The 17,786-nt window shown below is 47.1% G+C and overlaps 1 protein-coding gene across 3 annotated transcripts in view; it reads right to left on the bottom strand.

The window, feature by feature from the left end:
- The window catches only part of PLXNA4 (plexin A4), a 462,053-nt gene that overhangs the window by 151,128 nt on the left and 293,139 nt on the right, over nt 1-17,786 (bottom strand). For all 3 annotated transcript variants that reach the window (XM_030015469.2, XM_030015470.1, XM_030015471.1), the window contains one exon: nt 8,693-8,793. In XM_030015469.2, the coding sequence (XP_029871329.1) occupies nt 8,693-8,793 (101 nt within the window). The remainder of the gene's footprint in view (nt 1-8,692; nt 8,794-17,786) is intronic.

Genomic DNA, 17,786 nt, shown 5'->3' with positions numbered 1-17,786 from the left:
TCCTCCCCCAGCCCTGTTCCCTTCTGAGACCTGTCACAGGCTGAGGATGATGAAATGTCACAGAAGAAACAGTGGAAGGCAGACATACCCACCCTGGAGAGAGCTCGTTTGGCATGCAGTTTTCCCTCGTTGGCAGACCATTGGCTGCAGGGGCACCAGGGAGCATCTGACAGCAAGACAGAGAGCAATTCCCTACAAATAGCCCAGGAACTGAGACAGAGCTTCCCAAACCATCCATCCATCAAGACACACGCTGAGTGGCACAACCTTGCAGGAAACCCTAGCCCTGCTTTATTGCAAAATAGGACCTTGGAGGACTTTTTAAAATTCATGGGAGGAGTGGACTGGTCAAGCCTCAAAGCCCAGACCTGGGTTTTGGCCACCCTGAGAATATGTGGGGAGAGGACATCCCAACCTGGGATTGGGCTCTATTCTGTTGCCCAGAGGTCTAAAGTCACTCGAGATGTCCTCAGGACCCCAGCTGGTCTCCATCTTATCCTCCAGAAGAAGTGGGTTTCCCACAGACTCTGTCATATTTACCAGCCCCAGGTGAGTATCTCAGATACCCCAGGCACTACAGTTGCAGCAGACAGCATGGATGGGCAACTGAATTGAGTTCCTGGCGTAAATAAAACCACCTATATTTCAAAGTCTCCTTATGTTCTCCATACATCTGTGTTTAGGCAGCTGAATTAAGTCCTTATGTTGCTACTCCATATCTAGGTCTCCTTGCTGGCTCTGTCAACCTCCACTTAATAATCTAAGTCAGGGTACACTCCTTCCCTGCAGCAGCCCTTTAACTTTGCATCTCAGCTCCAGTGCACATCTGACAAGCTTTCTAAGCTGATCAGGGTGGTTATGCAGCTTTCCCCTGTCCCTGTTCCCTCCCTAGCTGTTACCCTAGGTATGTACTGTGGGATGTCTAGATATACCACCCACCAGTCTGTAGTGTCCCAGAGCAAGGGCGATGCTGAGATGACAAAGGTGTGTCCCCTGTCAGGGAACCAGCATACAGGAGGTCCTTTAGAAGGTCCCTGGGTACCACTGAGCACCATTATCCCTTTCTCATTCCATGTCCAAGCACATGAGACACACCTCCTAGCCCATGGCGGACTGTGTGCTGTGTTTCACATCAGAGAAGAAACCCCAGACATCTTTCTCTGCAAAGGCTGAACTTTCTGCAATGCTAAACCTGAGCTGCTAATGTTTCTGTGATGGAGACAAATCCCAAGTAGGACACCTAACTCACAGGGCTGCATCAGGAGAAAGCTTCTCCTGGAACCCACTGCACAAACTAATTATCTTCCTGCCCCTCCCCACTGCCCTCTAGCAAAACAAGCTAATCAAGGAAGAAGGTTGTTATCAAAATACATTTACCACACGCCTGCGTCTTATGGTCCACGGTGCCCAGTGCTGTCCCCGAGTTGCCTCAGGCAGGCACGGCCACCGAGATAATCAACCTGTGAAGGGCACAGCTCTGCCCTGCACTGCTAGGTAGACCAGAGCAGCAAAAGTGCTCCCAAAAGGGACCCGATGGCATCTAGGGAATGGAAGGACATCAGCGGTGCTGGACGCACAACGTGCAGGTACAGCAGCGGGTCAGCTCTCCAGGACTAGCGATCGGCTGTTCTGCTCAAAGGTACAGGGCTGGTTCAGAGTGGTTTGTTCAACATCATCACCCATTTGTAGTGAAATGGGATTCCCAGGAGCTTCCGTTTCACTCAGGGCTTTATCACCATCAATAGGTACGCTCCCCATCCCAAGAATTTCCTCCTGCTTTCTGGACTAAGAGCCCCGATCTCATTTCAAAAGGCCATTGGAGAGCTGTCACATTTGGGGCTATTTCCCCTGCTCCGCAGGAGAGGCAATGCCTAGGTGTGAAATGATGGGTACTTTAGCTATACCTCAGCAGACAGATTAAAGATTATCTAGGCTCAATGCAGAATGCTTAATGGGCCAATGTCACTCTACAGAGCCCCCCTGCTGTGCGCTTCCCTCTGTGCAAAAGCTGAAATGCTGTCTCCAGTTTCGATAACTACCTGAGAAGAAGTGGGAATCACTCTGTGCCAAGGCCAATTGCGGGAAGATGACTCCACTTTCCCTTGCTATCAGATGGAAGAGGCTCACAGGCCATGTGCACGGCTGTGTGAGCGCCAGCTGTGACCGGGGAGGAGTCAAACCGAGCGATGTTTGGAGTCAAGACATCTTGACAGCTGGTTCACTCCTACCTTTGCCACCATTGACTGGCAGTGCTAACACTGCCAAACAACTGATGGGAGACTTTTGAAGCAAATGAAAGATTTCAGATTTCCTGCGATTACTTTCCCTCCCAGCATTTATGTTTTTCTCCCTATTGTGTACCAACAGCATGTAGCTGGAAATCTCCTGTTGCAATGAGAAATGCCCCCAGATACCTCAGACACACAGGGGTATTGAACATAGCGATTGAAGTAGCTCTGAGCTTCCCCTCTGATGGGAAAGATCAGCCTAGATGCCTACAAGTTTCCAAGGCAAAGCAGGATTTGAGCTGGAAGCCATTTGTTCTTTGTGTGGCTGATCTACCTTTAGGAATATCAGCACAGTTGTCACGTACTTTTGACATGTGGAGGGTCTCCCAGGTATTTGAAGGCACCAAGAGCTGACCCATGGCAAGACGATGCTAAGGCAGGAAAGGATACTGAAAGCTTTTCCTATGAAAAAAGGTCCTAACTGTGATTGCGAAGACTTATTCATTACTCCAGGCAAATGCAAAATACCTGCAGATTGCTACCTTTTGGGGACTCTGGTTTGCACCTTGGGACATAACAGCATGGGGAGTACAAAGCAGGAACAGCTGAGAACCTGGTTTCTTGCAGTGGAAGCTGAGGGTCTATCGGATCACAAGCCCCTGCAAGAATCAGTAATCTGATTACTAATTTACTGATTACTGATTTACTAATTACTATCTGTTAGAGCTCAGAGTGGCACAGGACTGGTTGTGATATTCCACCCTCCTGCCCTGCTGGGTTCCTGAACCCTGATCCATACAGCCCTTCCCAGTAACCCTTCCCCACACAGCACTGGAGATATACTCCCTCCCCTGCGCTAGTGGAGGAAAAGACTGGGAAGGAAAAGAGAAGACGTGAAGGGGAAAAGAAAGAAAAAAACTCAGCCTGAAAGACAGTCACAGTCTTTCAGACAGCAGAAAGTCAAGCAAGCAAAAGACCCTTCAAAAAAAGGTCTTATTGCAGCATCTGTAGGCAGCTTAGGTTACCCGAGACTCTCTAGTGATTCAGAAGACTTTGACCAAGAAAGTTAAAGCCAGGGACGATCAATGAGCCTCTGCAAGCAGCACCGCATCGGGTTACCTGCTGAGAGGAGACAGTGGGAGCTGCACTTTGTAACTTTTTCTTTTTTTTTCCCTGGTCTGGCAATGAGTCTGAGCATGGATAACAAACCTCCCTCCCCCTCCACACTAATTCCTCAGTCCCTAGAAAACAACTTGTTTAAGTGCCTTTTTCCTCCATATCGTGTTAGAAATGAGAACTGTAATTTCTGCGTACACAAGTATCCTGCAGCTGCAAGGCAGACGGGAAGACCAGGACGTGGAAGGCAACTTCCCAGATACTGGGGTAGGTGTCTGCTGCCAGAGGACAGCATAGAACCCTTCTGAACAGGGCCGTCCTTTTGTGGGGAGACCAAAAAACTCTCATATGGCTTCTCAAGTGTCTCATAAACACCATCTCTGTTGCTGCAGCTATCCAGTTAATCCACGGTCAGCTCAGCTTGATTAATCGGGCGTACCACATTTTGGTCATCCCTTGACTAACCCCGAGCCAAAGGGATCCTGGAAGGTGGCTGGTATGGCCCATATCTAAAAGCCTTCTGTCATTCCTTCATTCATGGGGTGAGGATGCCTACAGGAGGCCACTGCATCCTATTCCCATGGTTCAGAAGTAGGACACATGCTCTCCTGGCACATGCTCTGCAACTGGGGTGGAAAGCCAACAGAGCCACCTCGAGTCCCTAGGTGAGGTTCTTGGGTGCCAGAAGGACACACAAAGGACATGTGCAGCTCCTCACAGACGAGCAGAGGAGTGCAGAGAGCAGAGCCAACTCCTGGCTCTGCTACCTCCACAGTAGGACAGACTGGTGATGTTTAAACAAGCCCTCTTCCCTCCGCAGCAAATATCAGTTCCTTCAAACCAACAGTGTTTGTTAACGGCCTCCTTTGCTCAGTCTCTAGAGCTGGAAAAGATTTCTGGGGGAGAAAGAAATCACAGATGCCCAAATGTTTCATTTTAATTAAAAAAAAAAAAAAAAAGTAATGCTTCACTTCAGAATGACTTTTTACTTCGAAATTTTAAGCAATTTACTAAAACCTGAAGTAAAATCCCCAAATAAGAACTTCTGAGGTCTAAATGAATCATTCTCCAATTATTAAATGGTATCAGCCCCTTCTAAAACTGCTTTCAAGAACATTTCTTATTAAAAAACATAACTGGCCCACTACAAGCCGGAAAAAAAAAGTTTTGAAACATCACAACTCCTCCCAGAAAATGGGACTATCACCTCTGTGATTGCAACTTATCACCTGCCAGCCAAGGAGTCCCTGTAACAGCAAGGGCAGATCCCAGGAGCAGAAGGAGGCTGGTGCCGAGGGACTGCGTCCTCGCTTACGGACAGCTTGTGCATGTTCAACTATTCACCTCAAAATTAGACAGAGGCTACATGACGATGAAATGAGGCAGCACAGCTAAAATCTAGGAGCAGCAGCTAACATAACAGAGCCTGGGACAGGTCCCTTCTGCACCCAGCAAGGTCAGCATATTTCCCCTTGATAAAGTGTTGCCTCTCCCTATAGGGATGCTGCTGCTTTTCTGCCCCAAATATCCATTCTGCTGGCAGATGGGGTGTTAAGCACAACCCAGAGACACTGTGCAGGGCTGAAAACTTGCATGATCACCATGTGCACATGGATCAGTGCTTGTGCATGTCTGCTTTGGAGCTGGTGCAGGGCCAGGCAGGGATAGCGAGGGCTCATTCAGCTGCAGAAGGGTTTATCCCTTCTCTGGGGGCAAAAAGCCTCAGCTATCTCTGCCCCTCTGCATGGGAGGGGGAAAGGAGGTAGAGGAGGGTCATTGTTTGGGTATGGATGGAGACAGAAGAATCTTGCCGGGGGGTTTAGAGGGGTTGTCAGCTATTGCACGGCATCTTTGGACGCTGCTGCATGTGACATAGGAAGAAGCTGCAATTCATTTCAGGCTTGGAGAAAACTTTGCTCTGCTTTCATCCCTCTCTGCAGCCCCCCGTTCTGGCTGATGACATTGCTTCGACCTTCCGACCAGGCACCGAGTGCCTCCGTGCCAGCTATTAGCTTTTCAGCCTGGTTTCTCCCCCCCTGCTCCCACCCCGGCCCCTCTCCCTCCCCTGGAGACCCGTGCAGCAACCGAGCGCCACATTTTCAATTTACACCAACTAAATGATTCATCGCCGCCTAAAGAGGCCTGAACAGAGCCCAGGAGGGGAGCAGAGCTATAGCAGGGAAAGGGAGGGGGGGGACAAGATCGGGGCTAAAGATACAGAGATGAAAAGCTCCAGTGACCTGCTCTATATCAGCTCTCCTCTTTTCGGGGCAGAAGCCAATCAATCCTTCCCCCCCTCCTTTCTCCTGCAGCCGTCTGTGGGTCTGTCTGTCTCTTTCTCTCTCAGCGGACTCGAGTTTCTCGGTGTAAGGTTAGGACAGCAGAGCTGTGGAAATCGATTCCTGAGCCCTGGCACACCGCCCTCCACGCAGACAGCCCAGCTCTGCCGTGAGACGATGGATGGAGAGCTGTCCCCAGGCGTCCCCAGACCTCTCACGTGGTGGAGCTGATAGCTTCGAAATGGGGGTCTGGGGAAAAGGGTCAGCATCAGCCCTTGAAGTTCAAATCCCAAAATAAGAGAGAGCCGCATGGGAGAGACAAAAAAGATAGATGCTGTACCCCATCTGGCAGTTTTCACCTGTCTCCCGGTCTACCACTGTTCCTCTTGATGGTTTATACTGGAGGAGGAAGATGAGCAAAAGGCATGACTTTGCCCACAGGCAATCTGGTTTCCAGTACCGCTCTACCCCAGATCCTGCACAGCCTGACTGCTTCCTCCATCCCTTCCACAAAACAGCTCCCACATCAGCATGGCTGGATTCAGCCGTGCACTGGAAAGCCCCTGGGATTCCTGACTGGGAGGGAAGAGAGAAGGGTTAGCACGCACGAGGGGAAATGCTTATGGCACATTTCCCCAGAGATCCTTGTGCAGCAGTCGTTGATGATGCATCCCACTTGAGGAAAGGTCTATTAATGAATCTTAAGAGGTTCTGATGCGCACAAAGTTCTAATAAGAGACTTAGTATTATGGCACTCTTACCCTGAATATCCTGCACAGCCAAACCCTGTTGAATGGGAGGTAATTGTCTCCTCTGCTCTCAGGGCTACCTAAAAGGATGAGGAAACTGAGACCCAGAGAGGAACATCTGAGGCTGCACTGAAAACCCTTTCCAAACCTGGACTGGAAATCAGATTTCTTGACTGCAGTGGAAACTAGGGGGAAGGAACAGACTGGAGTGGGATTCCATAACATTTGCCTTCCAACTGCTTCAAAAAAATCCACAGGGAATTAATCTCAGCGACCCTGCTGCAAGGTACATAAATAAGAGGTGCCTCTCTTTTCCAGATAAGGAAACAGAGGTTAAGTGACCAGACGGAGGAGGGCATGGGGATCCTGCCATCAACCAGGTCCAGACTGCGAGGCCAAACTTCTCCTTGAAGGACCGTGTCTGTACAGGAGTTTCTAGTTCTGAGTCAATGCTACCAACCTCACTCATCACCAGCCATCACATTTCTGACACTCCTTCACAATAAGCTGCTGGGCAATCTGCAGTTGTCTCTGCCCCTTTTCTCTCCTTTGGGGGATTTATTGCTGGATGTATTGATTGCTTGTTGCCACTGACCCTGGATGGTAGGAGATGAATTATCTAGCATTGCTGTGGTACAATCAATGGCCAAATTCATGCTTTCCTATACTGCTTGCACATAGTCTGTGCTGTCCCTCCATTGACAGCAGAACACGCACTGCTCTGTAGGATGGTTGCAGGATAAGATGAGATGGAAACATACTATAGAGCTGTATATCAATTGGAAATATCCTCAGGTCAGCAGGGTGAAAGTTTCATTGGTTTGTGCCTACCAGACCGCAACTCAGGACTGGTTTGCCAAGGATCCCTTGAACGATTCCAGAGCCTGAGTCAAGTTTTTGGACAAGTTTTGGGACAGATCACCTAGATCTGATCTGAAATTAAGCAGACTGTCACGGCTTTGGATGAGGTTCACAGAAGCTAAAGAGCATCCACAGAAGGTTGGAATATGGTACAGGTTTGTTCCCTTTTCTTCTGCTCCAGAAAGAAGAGGATCGCTTCAACTGGATCACTGTCTCCGCCAGGAGAGTTTGCAATGCAACAGGAAGAATTCAGAGGTGAACTCAGTGGGAGAAGACAGACACACTGCAATAGCAGGGTCCATCAGAAAAACCCTCCATCGCTGCCAAGGGCACTATGAAACTTGGAGTGACAGCACCCTGCAGAGCCACACTCAGCTGGAGACATTTAGTTAGACGGATCCAATGCACTTTCCAGCCTCTGCCTCTGCTGAGAGGTTCTTGGCAAAGGAGACCACCCTGCCACTCATAGCCAGGAGCTCAGCCAACCTGACACCTCCCTCTCCACAGCTTTGGCAGTGGGTTCCCTGCAGGAGATCACTGTCAGTGAAGGCTGCAGAGAGGAAACTTCAAGATCAACAGCATCATTAAAAAGCCTACAGAAAACAAAGCCAATGAACTAATCTCCCAGTCCTGAGGACATCTGGATCCAGTGCTCCTTGCGAGGCACTGGATAAGCCAGTACTGTAGAATAATGAAATGGTGGAATGAGGTCCCTTCTTGGCCTGTTATACAGAAGACCAGGAATGTGGATACAGACAAATTTGCTCAGCATCCTGGCCAGATAAGCCAAATGAGGAGTTGGCTCATTTTTGCTCATTTGGCACAGTTGAGTTGACCCACACAGGACAAACACTCAACTTCAGGGTCAACATTTTCCCACAGTGAGCATACAAACCATAAGGTCTCATTGGAATCTAACTTGGGGTGGACCCCATGATGCTTACAGGGACCTGATTCCTCTCTAAGGGCAATGGAGATCATGGCAAGTCTGAAAGAGGAGAGGTTTAGGTCAGCAGTGGAAAGTTGGAGGTGCTGAGACAAGTGTCTGAGCCAGGTTGCTAGTCAGAGCCAAACTGCCTTAAGCAATGGAAACAAGAAGGTAACTGTCACCCAGAGAAGAGCTGCTGGTGGGTTTGATTCAAAGCACATCAGAGTGGACAGGTGCTTTCCTGGTGCAGTCAGCAGACTGTGGATCAGGCGGTTGAGGAGATCTGACCAGTCTCTACCACCCTTCTCTTCCCTTGTCTTCCAAAAAATTGCTTCTCAGTTAAACAAAGTCTCCCCCAGCAAGTCCCAGAGACCTTGCCGGAGGTACCTGGGTGACTCATTGGCTCACCTAGTTCAGCCAGGGACTGAGACAGCATTTTGCATCTCTGCCATGTGTCATCACAGCCATTGAGGGAAGATGGTTGGCAGAACAGCAGGGCTGGGATGGTGGCAAACACCAGCAGGTACTTACGTGTTGTGAAGAACACACCATCCACAGTGAGGGTCGCCTGAGCCCAAGCACTCGCTGCAGGTCTCGTACTGGCTACACGACTCCACGGGCACCCGAGTGAGCTGCAGGAGGAAAGGGGACAACCTGTCAGGCTTTTCACAGGGCTCCGTAATGCCCATAACGACTTGACGGAGGTGCCACCCTCCCTGTCCTCTTCCCCTGGTGCCTGTCCTCCCGGAGGGACATCCCCGTAGAGCTCGGCAGGCCTGGGGCAGACAGAGGGATGTGGCTGCAGATTGCTCGAGTTCAACCTGGTGCAACCCCTGTCCAGATCAGCAGTCAACTTGGTGCAACCCCTGTTGAGACCAGCACGTCCCCTGTGACCTTGCCCTCTTCCCCATGGCCTTTCACGCTTCCATGCCAGATGAGCTCACTTGCAGAGCTTCATTGCCAGTTGTCCTCATTTGCAGTTTCACAGGGAATCAGCAAATCAGGCAGGCTGTGTGCAGACCTGGTACCTTGAGACAATTAAACAACGTGTGATCTTCTGCAGCAAGTTAAACGCACTGGATCTCAACACTGTCCTACACTCTGGTTGTGGACCCTGTTGCTTTCTGGCTTCCTGTGAGAACTGAGGTCTCGTGATCTCTCTGTCTCCCTCCCATGACCTCCCACCCCACCACTGGTCCCAGGAGAGTGTTAGTTCCACTCCCCGTTGCCCAGGCACCTTTCCAACCATCAGTCGTCCCATCCCTGGAGAGGTTGTTGCCAGCAGGAAAAGGACAAAGGCTACCAGCCTGGGTATCGAATGAGCTTGCTGTCGCCCTGACACTGCAGCTCAGAAGGCATTAGAGGTGGACCTGAAACACCCATCTGCTGCCAAAATACTGCATGTTATTATCTTTTTTTTCTTTCTTTCTTCCTTTTTAATTAAAGTATTTCACTCAGAGATTTCAAAGACAGAAGGGACTGCCTAGCCTGACCTCCTCCTGTCTAATGGACCGGAGCCTTTTGATTCCTATTAGGTTTTGTAAGCCCCTTACTTCTTTTGAAGCCAAACACACAATTTGGGCCAAATGACCTGATAGTCTCTTTTCCATTGAATAAGCTTCAGAGAGCTTCTATAATGTACAGTCAATTGCCAGTGCCTTCACCCCAGCTCATGTCAGCAGGGAGAGTTTATTCCTTCAGATGATATAGTGTGGTATTATCCTGATGAAACACCACTGAGAACTGCCAACTATAAACAGCAGAAGAGTTACTCATGACAAATGACAAAGGAATACACCTGGATCCTAGTGACAATTTTTTACTTGGTGCAACATTCGAGAGAGTTTGAGCTGTGAAGTGACAGATTAAGATTCATTCTGATTGCAACTGTAAATGAAACAAGAACTGGCTTTTATATATAGATATATATCAGGCAAAATTCCAGCTATTTATGAAGACCTTTTCTGTTTGTATCAGAAATTGTCTTCCTAACCCCTATACAGACACCCCACATGGTAGTTGATAGTTTATGAGCACAAGCTGAAAATCTGTATTTTTACCTCTGGCAAGTGGCAGCAGCTTTAGAAAACTTCAGATAAAAATATGGTGGGGTTTATTTACCATTGCACCATTGCCTGTGTCAAGTAACCCAAAGAAACCAACTGCTGCTACTGAAAGCTTTTAATGAAAAAGGGAAAATGTGGGGAAAAAAAAAAAAAAAAAAAAACAACCAAAAAAAACCCAAACCTTTCTCAAATTTAATCTATTGCCATGAGCATAAGAACATAATCAGGACAGATCACTGAGCAACGAAAATGGGAAGATCAAAACAGGGAGCGAGTCTTTGAAACTTCTGTACGTATCAAGAAGTTTCAAAGGTAAGATGGCTTGGACATGAATGCAATTGTTCCACCTTCCTTAAGCTTCAGGTCAAGAAGGTATCAGCTGTTCATCAATTATAAGTTGTATGCTCTAGGATTTCACCCAATTAGACTTATGTTGAACCCAATAGTCTGTGTTGCATCCAACTTCCAAAAAGACATACAATTTTTTACAGGAAGACATCAAAAGTTGGAGATCCTATAATTTCTAATGTCACCCATTCCCACCTGTTATTTCCACCTGAGAAAAATACGTTGCGAATTATTTTTCCTTGAACACATCTAGCTTGACCATGTCTGCGCTGTGAACATCAGAGTACTTGCAGAAGAGGCAGATAATTCAGTTTTGAAAGACTGTAAATCTGCCATTCCTCAACCCAGATGCAATCGATTGTGTAATCTCCACCTTGTAATTAGGAATTTGTGAACACAGTTGGGATTGGCTATGCAGTTCCTATCCAAACTACCCTCAGTTTAACATATGATGCTGCTCAATTTATCCTCATTAGCTGTAGATAGTTTTTCTGAACCTCAGTTTCTGAGGTAGTTTACATCTGTCTTATAAAGTCAGCCTTGGCTAAGAAGTTTAGATCTGAACATGCACTCTTCCAACATCTAGTGATGTTGGGTTTGAATGTTCTAAGTCAAAATCCACTTGTGACTATGATATATGTACAAGAAAGAAGTCCTAGAGGACTGAAACTTGCTATTTCTTTGCAAATTTCTACAAAAAGAGTAGACAAAAAGTGGTCTCTGTAGGTTTTATTATTATTATTATTATTATTTAATTAGCTGTCAAAGGATATCCAAGCTCCTTTCAGAGGCCGGAGGAACCTCCTGAGAATCCAGATCTTCATCTTTGCAGAAATGCTTCCTTTTCAGTACATTTAGGGTACTCGGTCTCTATAGGATATAGTTTGTATGTTGTGTAGGAGCACACCTTGCTTGTGTCACTGTCCCAGAGCACAGCTATGCGGTATGAGCTTGCACCAAGCTACATCCCACCTCCTGTCAAGCACACCAGAATAGTAGGTGTCCTGTGTCACCATTTGCATTGCTATGTGTTATTCCTGCTATTTGAGACCTTTTGTGAGTTCACCTCAAGTAGCATTATTGTGAGATTAATTAAAATTATACCATGCTGATAAATGTCTTGGGCTGCAAGTGTCAGACCTTCTAATTAATAAAGAAAGAAACTACAAAAAACAAAGGAGCTGAGACTGAAAGGAAAGCCACCTAGGGGTCATCAGCTGAAAAGAAAAAGAACATCAAGCAAATAAGGCACATCAGAGGTCTTATTTTCCTTTGGAACATAAACTGTAATTAATTCAGCTCAGCTTTCCCAGTTGAAAGTTTTGAGAACTGACTGTGCCTCCTGGGAGCAGTCAGCTTTTTACACTGCCCCTAAAATATCTGAAAAAGAAAAGTCCATGCAGCCTCCCAATTACAGTGCCTTACCATTATTCACTGTGATGAAGGGACTAGGCAGCGCTGAAGGTTGAAATCTCCATTGTAAACCAGACTGTGATTACTCCTTCCACCCCTTCTCCATCCTTGGAAAGTCTAACAAATTTTTCAAGGTCATTTCCCAACCTCTGTGAGGCTCTCTACCTCTGGTTTTCATTGGGGTGGAACTTGGATTCAATATTCTGCAGCAAATATAACCAGGGTCTCAGGTTATATGCAGACAGAGGATTAACAAAGCAACGTGTCCTTCATTTTGGGGCACTATGAGCCAGGTTTGAGTCATTTATATTCCTGCAGTGGTCACAGCTTAACTGATATTTTTGGCCTCACTGTGCTAGAGCAATATATGGATGTAAGAAAAGAGTGCTGTTGTTCTAAGGGCTTATATCCCATATGTGATGAAGCACATATCCCCATTTATCAATGAGAGCTGAAGCTGAAAGTGAGATCTCGTGCAGCTGAAGTGGGTGTTATCTAAATGTCTTTGGAGATGTGGGCTTAAGGCATCTGAGCAAGTTCACGCAAGAAGTCCAGGAAAGACCTGATTACTGAACACTAAGTTATTAAGTACAATATATTTAGACTTTGGCTTCGATGAAATATTGAAGAAATGAAGGTAAGGTTCCTACAGATCCCTGTCCCCACGCCTGATGGACATCTAGGAACTGCTGTGCTTCCAAGGCTCTGCCCATAGCAGAGCAGAGGGACAGATGATCTCTGATCATCCCTGAGGTAGGCAGCATTTCCAGAGCAGCCAGACTACCACAGGATTTCCAAAATCACTGCTGTGCAGTGGAGGGTGCAAAAGACCCAGGAACCTCACCACTAGCACCTTGCTCGAACAGGGGAGACCAAAGGGTCAGGACCGATATCCCTCGGGCAGCTTCAGCATCTAGACTGTCCCCTACTCACAGCTATCCCAAGGGAGATGCAATCCCAGAGCCAGGGTCGGACAAGTGGTAAGTGCATCTGATGTCCTTCTCAAGGGCGGCAAGAAAACCATGAGCAGGTCCAGCTGCCGTAGCTGCAGCAGGATTTGAAAGGTCATTTCACCTCGTCAACACATTCATTCACCGATCCCCAAAGAAATCATTCATCGAGTTTCTGGCTCACAAGGACGTCTTGGAAAATCTGGCAAAATCTGCAAACTGCTGTGCAGAGCTCACCTGCTACATACGACTTCAGGGCTTTTCACACAACACCTGGGCTGTCCTCACCTCTGATCCAGCCTAAATTCCAAACTGCAGCTTCTCTAGCTCCCAGCCTCACTTCCACCCTCTATTTCTAGTATGAATGAGCTACAGAAAGTCATTTAAAACAAAATGATTGAGGTTTTTGGATCTGATAGACAGTAACAGCTAATCCTGTTAGAAATTTGGCTCCCGCTTCTGCCATTATATATTCACAAAAGCTCCTGCTATGTGCTCAGTCATAATTTTCTGGCTCCCATTTTTGACTTTTTTATTTCAATATACATTACTTTTTTTTCCCCTTAAACTGCCAACATTCTGGTCAAAATGTGAATCATTGCTCAATCTCTGCTGTTATAATTGGATGTTAATACAGCGGTGGGATTTATTCAGTCTGATGGACTAAGTTAATTTAAATGTACAAAAAGACATCATAAGTAGCCAATTTCCTCCGCAACAGTCAAAAGATACACTTCCAAAACACTGAACAGTGACTCTGTCAAGCCATGTGGGTTCTGTGAATGCGGCTATCTTTCAAGACTCAGCCAGCCCCGAGAAACTGCAGAAAGATTAAGAGAGGAGCTTATTTGATTTCAAAGCCTTGAATAGAGTGTTCATGATAATACAGTTTATTAAATAGAGCAGGAAAAAACACCTAAGAAACCACTGGTGGCACCAGACTCTGCACCCTTAACAGAGTCAGTGAGGATGTTCGGTCACCTGCACAGCATCCCAGGATGCCAACTGTAATTTGGCCTGAATTACAGACAAAGGGAGCTTGAATTCTTCTGTCATGTTCAAGATCCTGTGCCTCATCCACCTGACCTACAAACTCAGCAAGAAGCAGGAACACAGAAAAGAAAAGCCCAGGGAGTTGAAGCACGTCTTAGTTATATTGGTAAGAAACAGGACTCGGACGCATGTGAGGCTGTAAAACTGGTGGGTGAGGAGATGATCCTGCGGAGATGGAGAAGAGGATCTGGGTTTGATTCCAGCTTGCCACTCCAGCATGATAACTAAATAACTTGCCAGTCCCACTGGGACAGGGCATGTCATTTCTCATCTGACACCCCCAAGCTCTTCCTCTTTATTGTAGCTCTCTTCCCAGTAAATCCATGCTTACATACTTGGAAAACTGGAGGCTTTAATTAAGGACAGTTAATTGGAAGCAGCAGTAGCTGTCAAGGACAAATGACACAATAATTAAGCTGGGGGGTCAATGTCCCGCTGCGTGGCAGGGTAAATTACCTGTCCAAATATTCTTTGTTCACAAAGGGCTTCCTACCTACAGCTGTATCTGTGCTGCTTCTCTTCTCTTCACTGCCCTGAGCTGTCCTGCACATCTTCGGTGAAAGACGTCTTTACCCTGGTGTTGCCAGAGCAAATTCCCAGCCACAATCACACACCAATCACAGGAACAGAGGTAAAGCAATGACAGATATAGAAAGATTTGAGGCCCACAGCCTCTGTGGCAATAGCCCCAGAAGCCTTTGGGGTAAGGCTGAGAGATGTCAGTTCCCATCGGATGTTCTCACGATGACATTGCTATTGGTGCTTCTACAGCAGCGCAATTTTCTTGGGACCCCTTGCAGTGGAATCTTCTTCTCCATGCCTCCCTTGGCAGGACAACCCTGCTTTACAGCTCGCTCAGAAAAGCCAAGTTGGGGACTTTGGGAAGGCTTCATTTCTGATCCATCAAGTCTGTAAACCTTGGCACTTGTGGGGAACAGCTCCAGCATGGGAGGTATGCAAAGCAAGTGTTTTGCCCTCTCACCAAAGTCTGTCTGCAACATCACAGTCTAAGTCTAAGCTAGAAATCCAGGTTCTGCTGAAGGAGAGACCTTTGGCAGGGCAGGATTTGCCTGCTCTCTGTTTTAGATGTCGGCCCAGGAATGAGATAAATCACACTCTGGGTGTTCCTATGTCTATCCACTGAATATAAAGGAGTCTAGACAGCCAGGTCAGATGGAGAGTTTTACAACATGCAGGTTGAATAAAGGGTGAGGTGAATCTCACATCAATGCCATACTTAATTTTCTCCTATACCTCTAATCTTGCCACTGCAAACAATACCCAAACATGCTAAAGTCTCCTCTCTTCCTAATTGTAGTACCAGAATAACCAGTCACAATACAAAATGCATTTTCTTTAATCACTGGGAGAGTGGTAGAGGAAATCCACTGTGTGACATAGCTAGAAAAATGTTCCAGGAATTCAAAAGACCTTGTGTGATGACACGAACTGTGTTTGAACAAGTGCCTTTCACCATCTGCTCTGTAAATACAGCCCTCATGCTTTGCTGCATCCAAGCTCGTTCCTGCTCTCTGTTCTGGTTTATTTACAAAGGAACAGACACTCAAATAACAAAGATTATCTCGGTCCTTTTCTTGAAGGCTTGGCGGCTTCCCAGGTTCCCCCTTCACAACTGCTCAGCCTACGCCCCGTGCTGTCCCTTCTTCAAAGAAGTCTACCACGCTGTAGTGACTCTTCTCCCAAAAGCATCAATACTCGAGGAGAAGCTAGGGACACATCATCCTGCTCTGAGTACGGCTGGCAACCTGGAGGCTGAGGAGCGTGTGCCCAGAGGTTCCAGCATCGATTCTCATTCAGCTTTCCTCTCAATTCACTGTTGTTTTTTTCCTTACCAAGAATGCAAAACTCTTCCTCAGCTGGGATATCAACAGTGCATCCCGTCAGCATGCCGATGTGCTCTCTGCACAAGGCAGGAAATTTATTAGGAATCCTTGTCCTTTGTAAAAATCACAGTTCATCAGCTCAGAGGTGTGGAAGAAGTGTCAAGTGGTTTTACCCAAGCCTGATGAAACCAGCCACCTTCTCACCCACCCTGCAAACCATCAGCTCTGGCCAACTTTCTCTATAGTATTCAATCTGTGTTTCTCCCTGCCAGGTCTAGGTAGCTTCAGATCCCCCCTGCCTTGTTCACTGCTAAATTTTGATCCCACGGTCAAGTGTTTCAGTCTGTAAACTGTAAAACAAATGAGGTTTGGCTAAGTATTTGTGTTCAAAAGCCTTCAAAATAGAGAGCCTCATGTCACAATTAATGCAGGGCCAGCCCAGGCTTAATGAGAGCCGGTGCCTGTGTGGTTACTGAAGCATGCCTGCCGAGCAAGGGATAGACTGTTACCCAGGCTCTATAAAGACTATATATAGATTTAATTGGGACCTGTAATGGAATTTATGTCATTGCAACGGGCTTTCTCAAAGTCCAGCATCACTTGAAGGCTCCTGGTGGAGGCGTGAACTATTAAAACACACAGGGAGAAGTTAATAGTTGTTTCTAATGGTGATGGCTACGTTCCAGGTCACCTTGTTCCACCACCTTTCCAGATGTTCCCATCCTCACCCTCAGTTACCAAGGAGCATCTTCCTGCAGATTCATTCACCTCAGCAGCCCTCTCAGGTAGCCTGTCATGTCTCCTTGTCGTCAGTTCCAATTCATTTAATCCCATCACCACTCTAAATCCCACCTTTATACCCTCATCATCTCCCTGGGTTAAGATGCCTTCATCCCAGTGTCTGGAGGACCTTTGCCTCATCTCTGTCCCCAGTCACCCCCACTCCCTCCTGGACTTCTAGCTCCACGGCTTGATGACCCATGTGGTTCATGAAGGATTGATCATATTGATCTAATTCCCTTGTGCAGGATTATATGACCTCTACAAGCGCTGCCAAGCTACAGCAATTGTGGCAGACGGACAGTTCGAAAAGTGCCCCTTTCTTCAGTTGTGATTGGACTTAAAATTCCCCATAATAGCACTCAAAACGAGCTGTACTGGTTGGGATCAACACTCCACATATCCCAGCTCTTTGTCGTCAGCCGTGGCCTTGCGGCGCTAAGGAAAGCATAAGAACAGGGTAAGCATATATGGTATGTCCCCAGTAGCTGCCCAGCCTTTGGCTATTTTCATTCAGGGGAACATCTGAGTCTTACGTGTCTCTATTCCATAACCTGAACAGACCTTTCTTTTAATTTTCCAGTTTACCTTTGAAATTACATTGACTTTTTGCATCCACAGCATGCTCTGGCAGGGAGTTTCACAGCTCCAGAGTCCACTGCTTGAAGGGATCACCTCCTTTCGTTTGTTCAGGACTTGATCTTCAACAGTTTAATTTCATGCCCTGTAATTCTTGTATTTGCAGAGGTGGTGAACAGTCACTTCCTATCCGTCCCCCTCTGCCATTCATAATGTCACCAATCTCTACCACACACCCCAGCTCACCTCTTCCCAGGCTGAGGAGTTCCTGCTTCTTCGGTCACCCCCCACGTGGAAACCACTCCATACCTCTGATCGTTTTGGTTCCATTTCTGTTTTGACCATTTGTTTACCCTTGTTAGCCAAATGTTGGGCAAAAGAAGAGGCTACCTGGTGGCCTAGGTCACCTCTTCATAGCCTTCTCTCTGGACTCTCAGGCACTGACCACATCATCAAAAACTATTAAGCTACCACCTTTAACAGGGTGTCACCTCTCAGCGAGAGGCACATATCCTTCATACTGTGCGTATCCTTCAGGCTCATCCCAGCTGCGAAAGAAAACACATCAGCTTAAACCGCGATTCAGACTACT

This window comes from Aquila chrysaetos, chromosome 5 (genome assembly GCF_900496995.4).
Source record: "Aquila chrysaetos chrysaetos chromosome 5, bAquChr1.4, whole genome shotgun sequence".
Taxonomy (NCBI): Eukaryota; Metazoa; Chordata; class Aves; order Accipitriformes; family Accipitridae; genus Aquila; species Aquila chrysaetos.
This window is presented reverse-complemented; position numbering and strand designations above follow the sequence as displayed.